The following is a 17,076-nucleotide window of genomic DNA, read 5'->3' as shown; positions in this document are numbered from 1 at the left end:
GTGTGCTCCTGTAATCCCAGCACTTATAGGTGGAGACAGACCCTTCAGGAGTTCAATCATCCTTAGCTACATAGTGAGTTTGAGACTAGCCTAGGCTACATTATACCCTGTCTCAACAAACCAATAATGGTAATAATAAAGCATCGCTGTGTCTCCTTTCCCAGTGTCCAGGGCACCACACACATTAGGTGCCAACGTTTTTAGCTCATGATTCCTGCCTTCTGCTTCCTGGAGCTCCCGTCTCTCACCTCTACTTCAGATAGCTCCCTGGGTGCGGGCTAACCTTGTCTCTCTACCTCTAGAACCATAAATGGCTTCCACGCTCTCCCACGGGCTCCATATGCTGGACACACAGAGCCCGGTGACAGCCTCAAGGCTGGACCAGAACCCTTGCTGCCCAGTGTCCAGGTGGCAGGAGCCACACTTGCCCCGGGCCACACTGTGGTCAGTAAGCTGCTGCACTCAGCCAAGTCCGATGCTGCTCTGACACCTGCCACATCCCTCCCCTGGAATCCTGTTGTCCCCAACCCAGAGGTGGGTTCCCACAAAAACCAGCATTTCAAGGACAAACCTACTTTTTTCAGGATCAGAGGCTACATGCCCTCCCAGCCCAGCTTAGTCATGGCTCTGACTTTCTTCAAGTCCGTGTCCACACACCAAGCACACCCCAGCCTCTGCACCCTTCCCTCTGAGAGGTCTTCTTCCCCAGGTGGGGGTGGAGGGAAGGGCAGATGGGCATGCTTTCTCTCTCCCATCATTCAGCCATTCAGCAAGGGGTTGTTGAGCACCTCCTGCATACTTTGGTACACTGGGGAAGACTTCAAAGTCAGGAAGCCCTCAGGAAGCTCAGAGCTAGCAGGTCTAAGAAGCCATATTGGACAATATCAAGGTGGCATAAGACGACACGTTGGGCGAGTTTGAGGTTCACAGCATTCTGTAGATGGATTTGGCAACAGCAGAGGCAGCAATGGCCAGAGATGTGGGAAAGGCCCCAGGCAGGAGGGCACGAAACTGGCAGCCGGGGGGAGGGGGGAAGGGGTGCCATCCTCCCTGCCCCCTCCTCACCCTGTGGAAGATGGCAGGGCTGTCTGTTGCAGGGTTCCACCTCGGCAGGCTTGGATGACTGCAGGTCCATACAGTGACCAGGTGGCCCAATGGTACAGATGACCTGTCGCCTCCGAGTGCCTGAACCACAGCTTTTAGAGCACTGAGGCCCCGGGGTGAGAGTGGAGAGAGAGGGAGAGAGAGAAAGAGACCCTGAGGCCAGGGACACCCAGGAAGAAGGAGGGTGAATGCTCCTCTCAGCATCTCTCCAGGGCCCCAGGAACCAGGGCTGGATGGCAGGCATCGAAGGGGACAGACACTTACGAGGCTCCACGTGCCAACGTGCCAGGCCTGGCCTCGGAACACAGGACAGGCCTCTTGCACACAGGGCTCCGTGACGGTTGGCTTGTCCATCAAGGAACATGCTGTGGCAGGGACGGGAGACTCCCCATCCCCCCGGCAGGTAACGCTCCTCTTCCGGATGCCGGCTCCACAGGTGACTGAACACTGTAAGGACAGGCTATCAGTAGGAAGGCCCCCCAGCCCTGGGAAGCCAGGGCAGCTGGGACAGCTGGAAGCCTACCAGCCGGGCTTAGAGGGCACTCTACTCTCCTTTTCCCACTCCTAAGCCCCCGAGAGGCCAAGTCACTGCTCTGAGGTCACACAGGCTCCAGCAATAGTACTTGTCACACTCCTGTTTTTATTTATGTGCATATGTGTGTCTCTCTGTCTGCGTGCCACTTGTGTGTGGGTGTCTGTGAGACCAGGAGCTGATCCCCGTGGAGCTGGAGTTATAGACAGCTGTGGAAAAACCAGACCTGGGTGCCAGGAATCAAACTCAGGTCCTTCTGGAAGATCATTAAGTGTTCTTAGCTGCTGGGCTGTCCCTCTAGCCTCCTTGCCCTGTATTTGCAACTTGAATGCGTGTGGGTTGCACAATGAAATGCTTTCCTCAGCCCCCAACACATCCAGCTTTATCTCCTGGCTAAGGCAAACCCTTTGCCATCTGGCCCTGGGATGCTAGGAGATCCTTGGAGCAGAGTCTAGAAGTTACGTTTCATCCCATCTTTGGCTACATCTTCCAAGATGGCCGGCTAGGTCCCTTACCCTCTGAGGGCCACAGCTTCCTTCCATGGCAGAAGACAAGCCTTGCTAGCCCAGTCCCACTGCTGCCCAGGCCTGAGGCACAGCTCCGTACTCCAAGGCAGGGCCTTACCTCTCCCCAGGGTGCCACACTCCAGACTGCACAGTGCTGCAGGTTGCAGGCCTGCGAGGCAGGGGGCTTCCCTGGGAGACCAGCGCACTGGCTCTCCTCAGCAGCTTCCTGGCCACCAGCCCCATCTGAGGACACACAGTAGACGGGGCGAGACTGGAATCCACCCCCACAGGAGGCTGAGCAGGGTGTCCACTGGCCGACCTTCCAGCTGACAAAAGGAAAAAAAAAATGGGGACAGTTAAGACTGGCCCAGGAGGCTACAGCTCCCCAGCGCAGAGAATTGAGGGCCCATTCCAACCCTCCCCCAAGAACTCTGTAGAGCCCACCAGCCAGGCCTCCTAGGCATCCCCTATGGCTCACTGGCCCCTGAAGGGGCTCTATAACTGAGGGCCTGCCTGAAGCCAGCCCCTCAGCCTTCCTATCTGTGCCCTGATTCTCCCTTTCCCTTTCTCACTGGGTCCTGGCATCCCAGCCAGACTCCATCCGTTGCTATCCTGTGTGGGGGTGAGGATGAGGGTCTCCAGAAAGGCTGTGTTCCCCCTGTGCAGAGAAGCCCTGCCTGGCTGGGGGTACAAGGACCAAAGGAGAGAAGCCCCAAACACACCATGCAAAGCCAAGCCCACCACCATCCAGCTCACCAGGCCAGGGGGATGAGGGGACCAACACCAGCCCTGCAGGAACCCCCTGGCCCACCGGATTACCTGTTCCCACACACATGCTGGGCCCCAGCATGGCGCCACGCTCCAGGCCGGTGCAGGAAAGAGATCCTTTGTGTACGAACAAAGGTGTTTGCCAAAGTCTACCGGCCCTTTGGCCAAATTCCTGCCTGACCCCCTAGGCGTCTGCTCGAGCTGCCTGTGGCCTCAGACAGGGACCACCACCACTGTCCCCAAATTCTCCTGCTCCCAGCCTGGGCGTTCTGAACACCATGAGGAAACCGCTGGTCCTGGGTCTCATGCTCAGGCTCAGGTCCGTTCCCTGCCTCCCTCAGTGATAGCTGCCACCGGGAGCTGAAGGGCTCTGCCCAGCCCCCCAACCTCTTCAGACTATGCCTACAACAGTTCAGGGACTTGCCCTCCCTTCCCACCCAAGTTCCCGGGCTCCACCACAGGTGGAGGGGGCGGGGGCAAGGCCTCACCGCTTGGTCTTCGGGCAAGGGTGAGGGTTGCAGGACCGGCGGTGGGCTGGCCGGGGCTGGTGTTGGCACATGTGGTCCGGGTAGGCCTCGTTGTCAATGGTGCAGAATACCAGGCGGGTCTGGTGACCTGTCAGAGGCAGGGTCACACGAAGCCGCTCTCCAAGTGGACTCACTAGTTAGGCACCCTTCTGGGCTGGGCCACAGCTCACCCATGGGTTCCAGGAACCACCATCACCCCCCAGCTGACAGAGGAGGAAATTGGGGCTCAAAGCGTCTTAGGTGTGACAGACCTTGGGCATGAGCCCCAGGCCTGGGCGCCGACCACCGGGGGCCGCTTCTCTTAGATCCCCTCATCCTCGTGTGGGTTACAGCCCTGCATGGGGACCTCTAACTTCTTCCATTCATGCAGTTGTCCCTCCCCGGGAGCACTGCCTTGAACACAGGGCCGTAGCCCGCCAGCCCGTGTCACCTATCTGCCCTCCTCCAGACCCCAGCAGTCACCTCCGCCACACTCGGCGCTGCAGTCACTCCAGGAGCCGTGGCTCCAGCTGAAGCCTCGGCCAGGGTCGTTCCGTGGCAGGTAGTACTCGTAGTGTACCCCGGGGTTGGCCTCCTGACTGATGAGCTGCGGAGGGCGTCTTCGCTCAAGTTTCCCTGCGGTAGCCGGGGCAGCCCAACCTGCCCAGGGCACCTCCCTCTGCGGCCCACTCACCTCGATGACGAGGGGCTCCGAGGTCGGGCCCCGTGCTTGCAGCCTCTCTGGGGCTGGGTCCCCCTCCACACCCCGTTCGTAATGCAGGACCGTGCTGGCCACCGGCAGAGCCTGGGCGGCCTCGATGGTCCAGCGCCCGTTGAGGTAGTACTCGCCGCGGACGCTCTTCACGGCTGTGGACACCCTACTGGTCAGGGGGCGTGGGACGGCGAGTCGGCTCTCTGAGCCCCCAGGCCGCCCAAACCTCTCTCACCCAGGAAATTCCTGCTGGCAGCAGCTTCCTCGATGCGGATACTCGTGGCCCCAGCAGGAATGATGAAGATTTGGTTGTAGCCTGATTGGGACAAGATTTGGGTGACGCGGGTGCTGGTTTGCTCCTGGTGGGGGCGGGGGCAGGGAACAGGCTCGGGGTACCAGGATGGCTTGGGAGGGAAAAGGAACAGCACCGGGACAAGGATGGGGGTCGGGAGAGCTGAGGGCAGGCATCCACAGTGAGATCAGGCTGCATTAAGTGGGTGAGCGTCCCAACCAAGGTGGGCACGTGAGAAGGGTTCTGTGAAAGGCCCATCCTGTACTCTGCAGCCATGTGACCTGAGCCAGACCTGAGAGTGTTGTGAGCATGGCTTGGCCTTCGGCCTCGGGCAGGGAAGGCAAGCCAAGGCAGACAGGCAACAGACCCCTCAGAGCCCCCTGTACGATCCCACCTCTGCTGAGGTCATCGGCATCAAAGGTTCCCGTGACAGGGTAGCAGGTTGAGCCGTCACCCCCGCACTGTAGACACTTGTCCTCCTGCTTGGTCGAGTCTAGCTTGTGATCGCAGCCCACGACCTGCAGGGAGGCAGAGGGAAGTGAGGCCAAGATGGAAGCGAGGGGGACCCTCCTTCCCCACCCCACAGGAGCTGTCAGGCTGGTGTGGTATCGGCTTGGGGCTGCCATCCTGTCTTAGGCTCCTGAGAAGAACCTGCATGAGCCTGAAGCTGACTCGGAGGAGGAGAAAACAAGGGGTGGAGAGAAAAATTTCTAGCATCTTTCCGTCAGCCACGGCCATCCCTTCCACATTTGGTTACATTTGGTTGAGGTCAGGGTCAGCCACTCAGAGCGCTTCTTCGATGAGGTTAATGTTCTCGAGGGAGGGCACAGCTGAGGTGCTCAGAACACCTGCGATGACCACGTTGCACTCTGGGAGCTAGTGGCTTAAGGTACCAAGCTCCTGACAGCCCCCTGGTCCTGCTGGTGCAGGACAGCAGCCCTAATAGTGGCAGCCAGCTCACAGGCGGGCAGGGGCATAACTCACTCGGCAGATGCCGTCCACACAGATGTCCCGCTTGCCAGGCTCACAGGGCGTCCCGTCCACCACAGCCTCCCTGTGTCTGTAGTAGAAGCTCTCCCCCTTGGGGATGCAGTTCAGTTCACATTTGTTTGGGGCTGTGTAGGCAAGAGGAGAAAGCTGACATCCTGACACAAACCTGTGATGGTCTGAATGAAAAATGTCCTGTTGCCCCCCCCCATAAACTCATGTGTGTAAACACTTGGTCTCCAGTTAGTGGTTCTGTCCGGGAAGGTTGTGGTCCTTTGAGGAAATAGTTCGCTGAGGGGGGAGGAGGCGCTTTCGAAGCTTACAGCCTCGCCCCACTTCCAGCTTGCACTCTCTTATCGTGTGCGGTTGAAATAGGATCAACCGGATTCCCACTCCAGCCAGCAGCCGTTATGGACTCTCCCTCTGGAATCATAATCCCCAATAAACTCCCTTTACAAGCTACCTTTCATGGTGTTTTACTACAGCAACAAAAAGTAACTAACGCCTGAACATCCGTGGGGGCTGGGTAGGCAAAACAGGGGTGCGTGTGGGGGAGCTGAGATCCCAGAATGAGGCCTGTAAGAACCCCCAAGGGAGGCAAGGGCGGCAGCCAGAAGCGCAATCTTGCCAGGAGAGAAGGCTTTACAGTAGCAGCTCCCCCATCCCCAAAACAGCACAGACTCCCGGGAAGAAGGGATGTTCTCTGTGAATGTCGGTGCATCTTGGGAGACCAAGTCAAACCGCAGCCTCTGCAAGGAGTAAAACCCTGCTCCTTGCTGTATTATTTTGAGGTGAGGTCTCCACGCCAGGCCAGCCTTAAGGGCTGGGCATGGTGATGCACACCTTTCTGTTTTGTTTTCAATACAGGGTTTCTCTGTGTAGCCTTGGCTGTCCTGGACTTGCTCTGTAGACCAGGCTGGCCTCAAACTCACAGAGATCCGCCTGCCTCTGCCTCCTGAGTGCTGGGATGAGAGGTGAGCATCACCTGCCCTGTGTGGCGGCGCATGCCTTTAATCCCAGCACCAATAGGCAGAGGCACGTGGATCAGAGTTGGAAACTAACCTGGTCTATATAGTGAGTTCCAAGAAAGCCAGATACATAGCAAGATCCTGTCCCTCCCCACTCCCTCCCCCCAAAAAAATCACAAGCCAGGCTGGCCTTAAATTCCCTTTATGGCTAAGAACGACCTTACACAGCCCCAAGGTACTAGCAAGATCATCTTTATGTCCACCACAAGAAGGCAGCTGAGCCCTATAATACTTTAAGATTGAAAAATAAAAGTTAACTATTTACACGTGTGCATTCGTGTACATGTGAATGCAGGTGCCATAGAGGCCAGAAGAGGGCGTACGATCCCCTGGAGCTGGGATTACACGTGGTCACGAGCCACCTGACATTCATGCTGGGAACCAAACCCAGATCCTCTGTAAGCTAAGAGCAAGCGCTTTTAACTACCCACCTTTCCAGCACCGCCTCCCAACATTACCATCATCGCCATTACTGTACGTTAGTGTGCGTGCGTGCGTGCATGCACGTCTGTGGGTGTAGTGGTCCGAGGACAAATTTCAGGACTCAGATCCGTCCTCCTTCCACTGTGGGTTCCGAGACCCCTGAGTCATGTGGCTTGTGTAGCTTTTACCTGCTGAGCCGTCTCGCCAGCCCCTTCCTCCCTATTCTTTTTAGCTTTTACTCCTTATTCCAAGTCTATTGCATTAAAGTTTTCTTGAGATGTGTATGTGTGAGAGAGACAGACAGACAGACAGACAGAGAGAATAAGCCATATAAGGGTGGGAGGCCAGAAGAGGGTATCTGATTCCTTGGAACTAGAATTATAGATGGTTGTATTCTGCCTAACGTGGGTGACTGGGGGCCGAACTCGTGTCCTCTGGGAGAGTGGCTAGTGTTCTTACCTGCTGAGACATCTCTCCAGCCCCACGTGAAAGTAATTTTTAACATACACCTCAGGAGTAGCGCATGCCAAAGAGCTGTGGGGGGCACTTCTCTGGCTGCGGTGATACTGATGCCAAGAAGGGGAAAATGTTTAATGCTGGCAACCAGAGTGTGCTGTGTTTAGGGACCATCTGCAGAGAAAAGCAATGCCCCAGGCTTCCCAGGAGGCTGGCTTTTTAAGTGTATTTTCTTTTTAGAGCAGCTATCTATCGCCAAGCAGCTCAGGCTGACCTGAGGCCTCCCGGAACTCCCCATGCATTCCCAGACTAGCTTAATCCCCTTACGCAAGGGCTGGTATTTTACAGGTACCGTTTTGTTTGTTTTAAGTTTTGGTTCTGCCTTGCACACGCGAGGCACAGGCTCCACCATGGAGCTACATTCTAGCTCCTAAGAGGTCTTCTGGCAACTCCAAAATGGCTCAGCTGCACACACAGCGGAGCCCTTTTCCTGAACCCTACCCGGTGTTCCCCAGGCCACATGGAGGGATGGGATACAGCTGGACCGAAGCCGCTTTCAGCCTTTGGCACTGTTGGCCCCACCACACCTCCCAGTGGCCCCTCACTTCACGCACCTCTGTGGCACAGCGGTAGGGGTTCAGAGCTGAAAGACGCGGGACTGGAGACGGGCACGCTAGGGCTTTGCTTTTGAAAAGGCACATTGAGGAGAAGGGGCCGGGAAGAGCTCGCATCACCCCCTTCCCCGGGTTGCAGTGGGCGTGCGAAGGACCAGTGTCAAGGCATCCCTAGGGGGCTCTTAAGACCTGGGAGTCAGCGCGTGTGTCCTGCAGAGCAGGATGGCGGCGCTTACCTGCGTAGTAGGGCAGCCACCGGTAGCGCCGGCCCTGGAAGTCCGTGCCGTCAAACTCTGCGCACTGCTCAGCCCGGAAGTCCCGCGTGCCGTCCGGGCAGCTCTGCACCGGAACATGGGTGCCCGCGTGAGCCCTGGCGAGGGGGGCTGCGGTCCTCCCCTACCCACGTTCTGTGTCCTGGAGCCCTGGGCTCCTGCCCCTCTGCCCCACCCACTCCCCACCCCACCGCCACCCATCCAGGAGGGGCCTCTCACTCTCCCTTGGTGCCTGGTAGAGGATTCGGCTCCAAGGAGGGGAGGTGGTTAGCGGGGGGGGGGGGGTTGGGGGGGGAGAGGACGGGGGGGGGGGCACGCAGGCTTTACCTCGGTGTGGCAGGTGCGGTGGCTGCGCGTGGGGCCCACGCAGCTGGTGCCTCCATCTCTCCTGCGGGTTGAGAGCGCACTGGGAAGACCCCAAGGTCCCCACCCTTTCCGGGGCTCTCCTGGGCCTCTCTGCGGGGTTCCCTGGTGGGCAAGGCTGGACCAGAGTCCAAGGCGAGATGAGGAGGGGGTGTCCTTGGACCCAGATCCCTTGAGTGGGTGTAACCAGACTGTGTTTGCATCATTCTTAGGCTGACTGTCCCTACCCTTGACCTGACTCCTGGCTACAAGGGCCTTGAACTTCACGTACTACACCGGGAACCTGTGGATTCAATCCGCAGCTTAGTAATAAATACTCCAGGATGTTAGAAGTCTTGGGGGTTTTCGGGTTTTTTGTTATTGATGCTGGGGGAGGCTGTTTGTTTTGTTTCTTTTTTAGACAGGGTTTCTCTGTGTAGCCTTGGCTGCCCTGGACTCGCTTTGTACACCAGCCTGGCCTCGAACTCAGAGATCTGCCTCCCTGTGCCTCTTAAATGCTCGGATTGAAGGCGTGAGCCACCATCGCTCTCGCTGAAATTTTTTTAAATTAAAGAAATTTAAATAATCTATTTATATTTTGTGAGACAAAGTCCCAGGTTGACTCTGTAGCTGAGGATGACCTTGAACTTTCCAAGCGCTAAAGATTGCAGAACTGTGCCACGCCCCCACGGCTTCTCAGGAACCTGTTCGCGAATCCACCAGCAGGAGGCGCCTCCTCACCTTTCCTTCGTCCCCGACCCCCTCCCTGCAGAGCCCAGCAGAGCCCAGCACAGTAAATTCTTTAAGTCACTTGTCAGGAGAGGGTCCTCTGAGCTTGAGAAGAAGCGAGGGCAAAGAAACCGCAGCAACCAGGAACTGCGGGCTGATGCTCTTCATTAACCCTGAAAATGAAACTCACCACCACCACCACCACCATCACCACCGCCTCGATGCTGGCGCCAAGGAGGCTCAGGGCGCCAGTCTCGGTGTTGAAATCCAAGGTGCACGCACGGGAAATATTTGTTCTCCTGTCCGCACCATCACTCTTCCGCAATGAGTTTGTCACATAATGGCCCTGAGGTCGGGTTCCCACCCGGCAGCCGGCCCTTCTCCACTGGCTGCTTCTAGACCTCCCCTCCCTACCTCTGGGAGTAGCAGGGGCGCTCCCGGAAGCTGATGCCTCCTCCACAGGTCCGGCTGCAGGGGCTCCAGTCGCCCCAGGCGCCCCAGCTGTCACTCTGGCGCCTCACATTTCGAGCCTGGGAAAGACAGGCCCTGGCTGTGTGACTCAGCATCCGTCACACCTCCCTGCCCTTGGGACTTAAGGCTAGAGCCCCCGCACAGGGCCCTCTGCTCAAGCCGCTCCCCAACTAGTTCAAAGAGCTGGAGGCTTCCTACACTGCCTGTTTAGGACGCAGAAACACCGAAATGTCTTAAGTAGCGGGAGGGAGGGCCGTTTAGGTGTGACTGGGCTCAGTCAGCTGGGAAGAGCCTGCTGTTCGGGGAACCCTCGGGGAGGGGGCCCGGCACCCAGTGCAGGTATTTGTGGGTCTACTGTAATGTGGAAGAGGGGATCTTAAAGGCGGGGGCTAGGACAAGGGCACCGCGATGTGCTGCTTTGGGCCTGTTAGCTAACTAACTCCGCTATGGTCGACTCATCCAGATAGCCTCGCGTTCTGGGTGTCTGTCTGCCAGAGGTGGTGGGGAAGAGGCTTTCTCCCCTGACTAGGCCAGTTTGGAGCCTGGCTTGGTGTCCCCTGCACAGAGCCTGTGTGGGTCTGCAGACCCACCCTTTCAAGAGAGGCCTTTAGGGGATGGGGCAGATCACGGCAAGTCCTTGGGTGGGGGAGGGCGGGCTCTACCTATTTAGAGAGTGTAACCCCAAGACAGGACAGAACTTCAGTAGGAGTCCCCGGAGAAGGCCACCTGAGCCTTATTGTACCTCTCCTGCTCTGGATGTGAGTGAGTTCAGTTCCAGAAACTTCTATGGTCCTGGTCTATTAAACTAGAGCCTGTGTGTAGGTTAGAGGGGACAACGGAATTCCTGCTAATCTGTGGCCGAGACTCCTAGGGGAACCCCAATGCCCATTTCCCCTGCCTCTGACGAGAGAACCCGAAAACTGGATTACTTGCTGGAAACTTGATATTCAAGTTTCCTCCGTCTTTCAAGCCCCATCCCTACATTCTTATCGATGGCAATAAACCCAAGCGCTTGGGGGCAGGCTATAGTACTCTGGGGAAAGAGCATAAATGGGCATTTGTCGTCCTCTTCCTCCCACACTCCTTTTTGCTGGGAAACCCGTTGTAATGGCTCGAGTGGAACTGCCCTTTCGACCCGGAACTGCCTTGGGAATGAAGGCCTCGGACTGTGAGGGCTTTGTGAAATGAAACAGGCCTGAACTTCTGACCCCTGGGCGTTTGTGTGAGAGGTAGCTCTAACCTGCCTTCTTGCATTTACACAACGGAAATGTCCGTGAGGATGCGATATCTTGCAGCCAGCATCACGTGACCACGTGGTACCCGCCATCTCTCCTCTAATCCTCATGGCCCAAGGAAAGTGACAAGCAGAAAAGAGCAAGGCGCCACACACTCCAGGCCTTGGCGCTCAGCCTGGGGCTGTGTTCCCACCTGCCTGAGGGAACAGGCAGCCAAGTGATACCCTGGATCCTAAGGAGCTGGACAAGGGTGCCGAGAGGCAGGGGACACACTGCAAACGGATCCCGTGTGCTGAAAGGGGACTTAATTTTGAGCTGTTGCCAGACAAACCTTCAGGAACTATAACTCGCATCACTTAGAAGGAGGCCAAGTGTGAACAAAGAAAAACAAGCCCTTCCCCATCTTGGAGCCTCACAGTCAGCCAGCCTGAGGTGAGAAGGGAAAGTTCGCTATTTGTTCAACACCGGATATCTCATTACTCTTGTTTTATAGACCACAACTGGGAAGCAGAGCAAACCACACTAAACCCGCTAGCCACACAAAGCCAAGCACATATAGACCAGCCCGACCAAAGGCCGCGCCTCTCACTGTCAAATTATCTGTTCCTCTGGGTCTTGCTAGAACAGAACCTCCAAGCTTTCCAAAGCAGGGAGCCAGGTACGCTGACAATGAAATGCAAACTGCTTTCATTCGGCTTGAGCTTCTATTTTGAAGCGGGGAGCTACTTGTCAGGTGGGGGTAACTCTCCAGGCTGGGATTCCTGCTCCTGTGACCCTCAAGCCTTGCTAGGATGTGGAGATCACACGCCTCGCTGGCTGCCCGGGGTTCCTGCTGGACACTCGTCTATACTCCTTGTACAACCGCCCCCAGAAATCCAACCCTTCCTGAGGCAAGGTAGAGCCAACTCGTGTGTCCATAGGGATGCTCTGGCCAGGAAGGCATTCTAGGATGTCTGACGGGGAGGGCAGTGGTCTCAACTTAGGGTTCTCTAGAGGCCACATTCCCACCAGGTGTCCCTTAAGGACATTCTTTGCTTCCTGCGACCAGCACCTGTAAGGTAGAGGCCTTCTGCCAGCACTCGTGGGAGCCCTGGTCTGTGTGAAACTGAATCAGGGTCCCTGCACCTTTCTGCACACATCAGGTCATGAGCAGCGTGAGCACATTTTGTTCTCCATAATTATCTAAACCCCAAGCTGTGTGGAGGTAGGAAGCCAGGAGCTGGTGTGGCCCAACCCTGCTCTGGGCCTGTCCCCACCTGCTTCATGCTGCTCCCAGCACCCCACCCTTCCTCCAGCTCCAGCTCCCAGCTCAGGAGTCCCCTTTTTTCTGTCTGTTTCCAGAACACTCGGCTGCCTGCTGGACACCAGGATGAGTGTGGGAAGGAGACAGGGACCAGAGGCAGGTGAAGGGACTCACAGCCACGCCTTTGGTCATCCAGCCAGCCATTTTGTTAAGCTGACAGGTCAACCCTGACAGGGACCCCATGGTGGACCCCGCTACCCGTAGGCTGAGCAGTAGAGCAGTGAACCTGGACCACATCTCTCTACCAGACAGAGGATAGGGAAAGAAGCCAGCCTCGTCTGGGCCTTTCATGCTGGGGAGAAGGGAGGAGAAGGTAAGGCAGCAGGCCACTCAGTGTGCTCCCTTCATGGGAGAAGGGACCTCATAGGACCCAGTGTGCTCCATAATCATTGGTTCATCCATGTGATGGCCTATGCTGTGGACATTAGACCAGCCAAACCCCAGGAGAATGGGCTAGAGTTGAGCAGCTGTTATGGAGTGGCTCTGGGCTTTCATCCGGGGGATTCGATGCTGGCATGGAGACCAGGGAACAAGGGCTATAGGCTGGCACAGGTGGCATGCGGAAAGGAAAGGAGGAGGGTCTGCAGCCCGCCAGCTGCCTGGCATGCCTGTGTGTCAGAATATGAGTTTGGGGGGGACGGTGGCTTCCAACCACTGTCACCCACTCCTGCCTTCCCTTCTCACCTCCCACTCCTTTGACCACAGAGGCAGCCCTGTCCCCTCTTGCCCCTTAAGTCCTCCCTCTCTCATTTGGGGCCTTCCCTGGGGATGGGCAGCCTGTGGTCTCCCTTGTGGGGAGGTTTTTCAGGGCAGAATGGAACCAGTGCTCTCTGTTCTGCTCATCACCCAGTTCTGCAGACCCTCTGTCCCCTTTGGGGTCCCCTGCTTATCCTTATGACTCCGAGGAGCCCTGTCCCTGGAGCCCCACGTGAGCTACCTGCTCACCGGTCATCCTGACAGCCACCCGTAGTGCAAATTAAGCTCAAGTCAAGCCACGTTTCAGGAGTCCAGTAAACACACAGGCCTAGTGGCCGCCTGCTGGACTTCAGAGAGTGAGGGAGCATCCCAGCCATCTCCTTCAGGCAGGAGTTTGATGTGCTGGAGCTCTGGCTCCGGACGTCCATCTATGGGTCTTTTCTCTTTAAAGGGGAGGAGTCATGATAATCGGTCTGTGGCACTAGCCTGGGCCCAGGGGACTGTAGCCAGCACCTTCAGGTAGGAGGGCTAAGGAGGGACAATGTCGTTTTTTGCAAACTGCCCTGCGTCCAGTTAAGGAAGCAGCCTGACACTGGAGGTCCGACCTCCAGGGAGCCCCCTCAGGCCCGACTCTTCTCATCTCAGTCTTCCGGCCGCCCCTCCCCCGCCTCTCCCGAAGGAACCTCCCAGGCCTCCCCACCGGCCCTCCGCACTCACCCAAGACCCAGGAGTGGAGGCCAGCAGCAGCAGCAGCAGCAGCAGGAACGTGAGAAGGAACAGCTGCATCTGTCTGCAGGAGAAGCCACCGGTTAGAGCCAGAGGGGACACCACGGCTGGCTACCCAGAGTGGTGGTTCCTGCTCGGGGAGAGGGATGCCCCTCCCACGGAGACCGATGGGGTCTCCCCTCCCACCCCCACCCCGTGCCAGGCAACTCACACCGGAGGGGAGCCACAGCGGGCAGAAGAACCAGGACGACTTGTTTTGGGATTCCAGAGGGGGAAAAGAGTGACTAAAAATCCTGCTATGTTGTTGGAGAACCCAGTTTACAATTTAAAAAACAATTAAAAAAATAAAACAAAAACAAAAACAGACTGCCAAACTCAGTAAGAATTTAAAAGTCCATTTCGTCCCATGTAAAGACAACTGGCAAAAATAGATTCGCAGTCAGCTTTCATTACCCAAAATAAGGAAGGGTGTGTGTCTGTGTGTGTGGGAGCGTGTGGTGTCTGCGTGTGTGCAGGCCTGTGAAGCCCCGAGGTTGATCATGGGTGTCTTCCTCGGCCGGGCACTCGCCACCGTATTTTTTGAGACAGTGTCTCTCTTTGAACTCGTGGCTCAGCTTTTTCTACTAGGCTGGCTGGCCAATGGGCAGGAGGGACCCGCCTCCCTTCCCCCCCACCCCCCAGGGCTGGGGTTACACCTCACGCCACTGCTGCTGCTGCTGCTGCTGCAGCTTTACCCGAGTTTTTAGAGCCCCGTGAGCTTGCACAGCAACAGCATTTTCCTGACAGTTACCCTCCCAGCCCCTCCAAATAAATACGGGGCGGGGGTGGGGCAGGGGGAACTGTGTTTAAGAATAGTTTAAAATTTCAGTTACTTGTCCAGGTGTGCTAGGGGGGCTGGGTACCCTGCAGCTCCAGCTGGCGGGAAGTTGAGGCAGGAATACCACAAGAACCCAGGAGTTCAAGGCCGGTCTGGGCCAAGAGGCCCACTCCGAATTCAACTGCTTTTAAAGCCCAGGGTGTGGCTCCTCTTAACTGTGCTGAGACCCAGCACCCACTCTTGTTCTCTCTCTCTCTCTCTCTCTCTCTCTCTCTCTCTCTCTCTCTCTCACACACACACACACACACACACACACACACACACACACACACAAGCAAAAGCCCACCCTTGCCCACACAGGAAAGCCGCCTTCCCAGTCTTCATAACGAGCGCGTGCACCCTTGAACCCAGAGTCATGTGCAAGGTGGGCCCGTGTGCATCCGAGGTCGCGGTGGTGGGGCGAGCAGCGCGGGGTGCTCGCGCGTGTGCACACACGCCCCCGTCACGGAGACACGTAGGCAGCGCGCAGTTCGAGGGCAGAGCCTTAAGCAAGCGCCGACAGGTAAGTTTCCTATTAAAGTCTGTAATTCAGCCCGACGTTCTGAATTCCCTCAGAATCAAACGTGGCTTTCGGGGCACAGCGTTCAAAAGTCACGCTCTGCAGTTTGCCCCACAGAGGAGGGAGGTGGGGCGGGAGCGCACTCGGGAGAGGATGTAGGGATGCGGGTGCGGCCGCGATCAGGGGCGGGGAGGGGCGTGAGGGTTCCCTGCTGGACTAGTCCAGATGGCGAGCTGGACCAGAGCGAGACTGAAGAGAGGACGGAAGAGCCCCACCCACTACGACCTCATCCCTGCGATTCCCAAGTCCCCAAAGCACCCCTGAGTCAGGAAGACTCCTCCAACCCTCACGTCCCTCCCCCCCACCGGGTGGCGCTGCGTGACCCTAGAGGCACCAAGGGGCGGTTCCCACAGAGGCCCCGAATGCCTGGCGGGTTCTGGCTGTGGCCTGGCATGTCCCCAGGGGGTGCTCTGGGTCTGCAGGCTTCAGCTGGGCTGTGCCTGGGAGGGGAGGAGCTGTTCCAGGAGAGGAGAGGGTGGGGTACCTGATACAGGCCACCCCCCACCCCAGGCTAGAGCTGCAGAGCTGAGACCCTCCTCAGTGCCCACAGCCAGAGACGGCATCCCCCGTGGGCCTCTCCCTTCCAGACCACCGAGACCTACACGAGCCAGGCGGGGCAGATGCCTACAGATTCCCCGGGGCGTGCGTGCCCTGCCCAAGACGCCTGCTTGCCTTCCTACCTGTCTCTCTCGAAGTCCGGGAGCCGCCCCGTCGGTGCCCAGCCCTGGTCAACCTCGCCAGGACCTACGAAAGCAGGGAGAGGTTGGATTTCTCTTCCCGCCGCTGGCTGGCTTCCTCCCCGCCCCACCTTCCCTCACCCAGTCTGCTGACACCCACCTCCAATCCCTGAAGGAGCACAGTACCCCCCACCGAGAGGCCCCGGGTGCCCGGCATTGCCCCGTGCCTCCTCCTCTTGGGTTCCTGCCAAGGCTTTGCTTCTGAGCTCTGTGGGCTCCGGGTCTTGGGTCTGAGCCAGCCACCTTCTCAGTCCCACTTCCCCTTGCCCAAGCCCTCCAGAGTTTTGTCAAAACCCCTTCTCACCACACCTATCCCACACAGACACACTGGGGCGTACAGCCACCTTCTGAATTCTATACTTTGGCCACAATCAGTTTACACACACACACACACACACACACACACACACACACCACGCAACCTTTTCTGCTTCTACGCATCCCTCAAAACATGTCACCTTCCGAAGCCTGCCTCCCCACTCCACCACAGTGGCTGCAGTCTAGTGGAGCATCACGGTAAAAATTTCACCCCAAATCAGCTGTCAATTGCAGCCGAATAAGGTCTGCCTGAGGGCTGCGGCCGTGGCCCTGGGCACCAGCTAGCATGGAGGTGCTTAACCGCATCCACTTGTGGTGACTTTAATATCCTTCCTGCTTTTTCCTTACCTGTCCCCCTCACCCTATCCTGTACCGAAGGCAGAAAAAAATAAAGGTTCCTTGCTAGCCATTCCTTTTCTGAAAACTTAAGAGAGTTCACTCCTCCCTAGAAAAAAAATGTCCCGGCCCTGGGTCTGTGGAGGCCACAGAGGCTCCTTGCTGGCCCTGACATGGCCGCTTCGGCATGGGCCTTAGGCAGAGCAGTTTCCAACAGCCATCTCAGCCTTCTTCAAAGCTGGGTGAGTGTTCGGGCTAGACTGAGGCTCTTCAGACCGTCCCCAGCAGAGCGGGACAGAAGCCTGGTTTCAGGGTCCCAGGGATGTGGGGATTCTTGGGCAAAGATAAAGCTTGGCAGCAAAGGCAGTGCAATTACTTCGATCTCCCCAGAAAAGGAAAGGGGCTCTTCTTTAACCCCACCCCCCATCCCACCATCCAGGACCTTTCTGAACTTGCTCAAAGGTCCTTGTGAAGTGGGAGGCAAAGGTTTCTCTCACTCCTGAAGGCTGGGGGCACCGAAAAGCAACCATTCTGGTGGGCTTGTTTT

At 57.3% G+C, this 17,076-nt stretch overlaps 1 protein-coding gene across 4 annotated transcripts in view; it reads right to left on the bottom strand.

Annotated features, from left to right (window-relative positions):
* Positions 1–15,930, bottom strand: part of Papln (papilin, proteoglycan like sulfated glycoprotein) — a 31,470-nt gene extending 15,540 nt beyond the window's left edge. For 2 of the 4 annotated variants that reach the window (XM_060387826.1, XM_060387828.1), the window contains exons 1-15: positions 15,819–15,930; positions 13,694–13,766; positions 9,686–9,801; positions 8,528–8,588; positions 8,165–8,267; positions 5,405–5,535; positions 4,815–4,938; positions 4,364–4,444; positions 4,111–4,283; positions 3,900–4,023; positions 3,399–3,525; positions 2,962–3,027; positions 2,261–2,468; positions 1,369–1,551; positions 1,066–1,207 (exon numbers count right to left, since the gene is read on the bottom strand). In XM_060387826.1, the coding sequence (XP_060243809.1) occupies positions 1,066–1,207; positions 1,369–1,551; positions 2,261–2,468; positions 2,962–3,027; positions 3,399–3,525; positions 3,900–4,023; positions 4,111–4,283; positions 4,364–4,444; positions 4,815–4,938; positions 5,405–5,535; positions 8,165–8,267; positions 8,528–8,588; positions 9,686–9,801; positions 13,694–13,762 (1,708 nt within the window). In that variant the 5' untranslated portion in view covers positions 13,763–13,766; positions 15,819–15,930. Of the gene's footprint in view, positions 1–1,065; positions 1,208–1,368; positions 1,552–2,260; positions 2,469–2,961; positions 3,028–3,398; positions 3,526–3,899; positions 4,024–4,110; positions 4,284–4,363; positions 4,445–4,814; positions 4,939–5,404; positions 5,536–8,164; positions 8,268–8,527; positions 8,589–9,685; positions 9,802–13,693; positions 13,767–13,913; positions 14,319–15,818 lie in introns of those variants that run through there. The other 2 variants (XM_021653542.2, XM_060387827.1) reach the window with 2 other exon arrangements.
* Between the last annotated feature and the right edge of the window lie 1,146 nt (positions 15,931–17,076).

Source organism: Meriones unguiculatus, chromosome 7 (genome assembly GCF_030254825.1).
Source record: "Meriones unguiculatus strain TT.TT164.6M chromosome 7, Bangor_MerUng_6.1, whole genome shotgun sequence".
Lineage (NCBI taxonomy): Eukaryota > Metazoa > Chordata > Mammalia > Rodentia > Muridae > Meriones > Meriones unguiculatus.
Note: the sequence above shows the minus strand (reverse complement) of the source record. Positions and strands in the feature narration are given on the sequence as shown.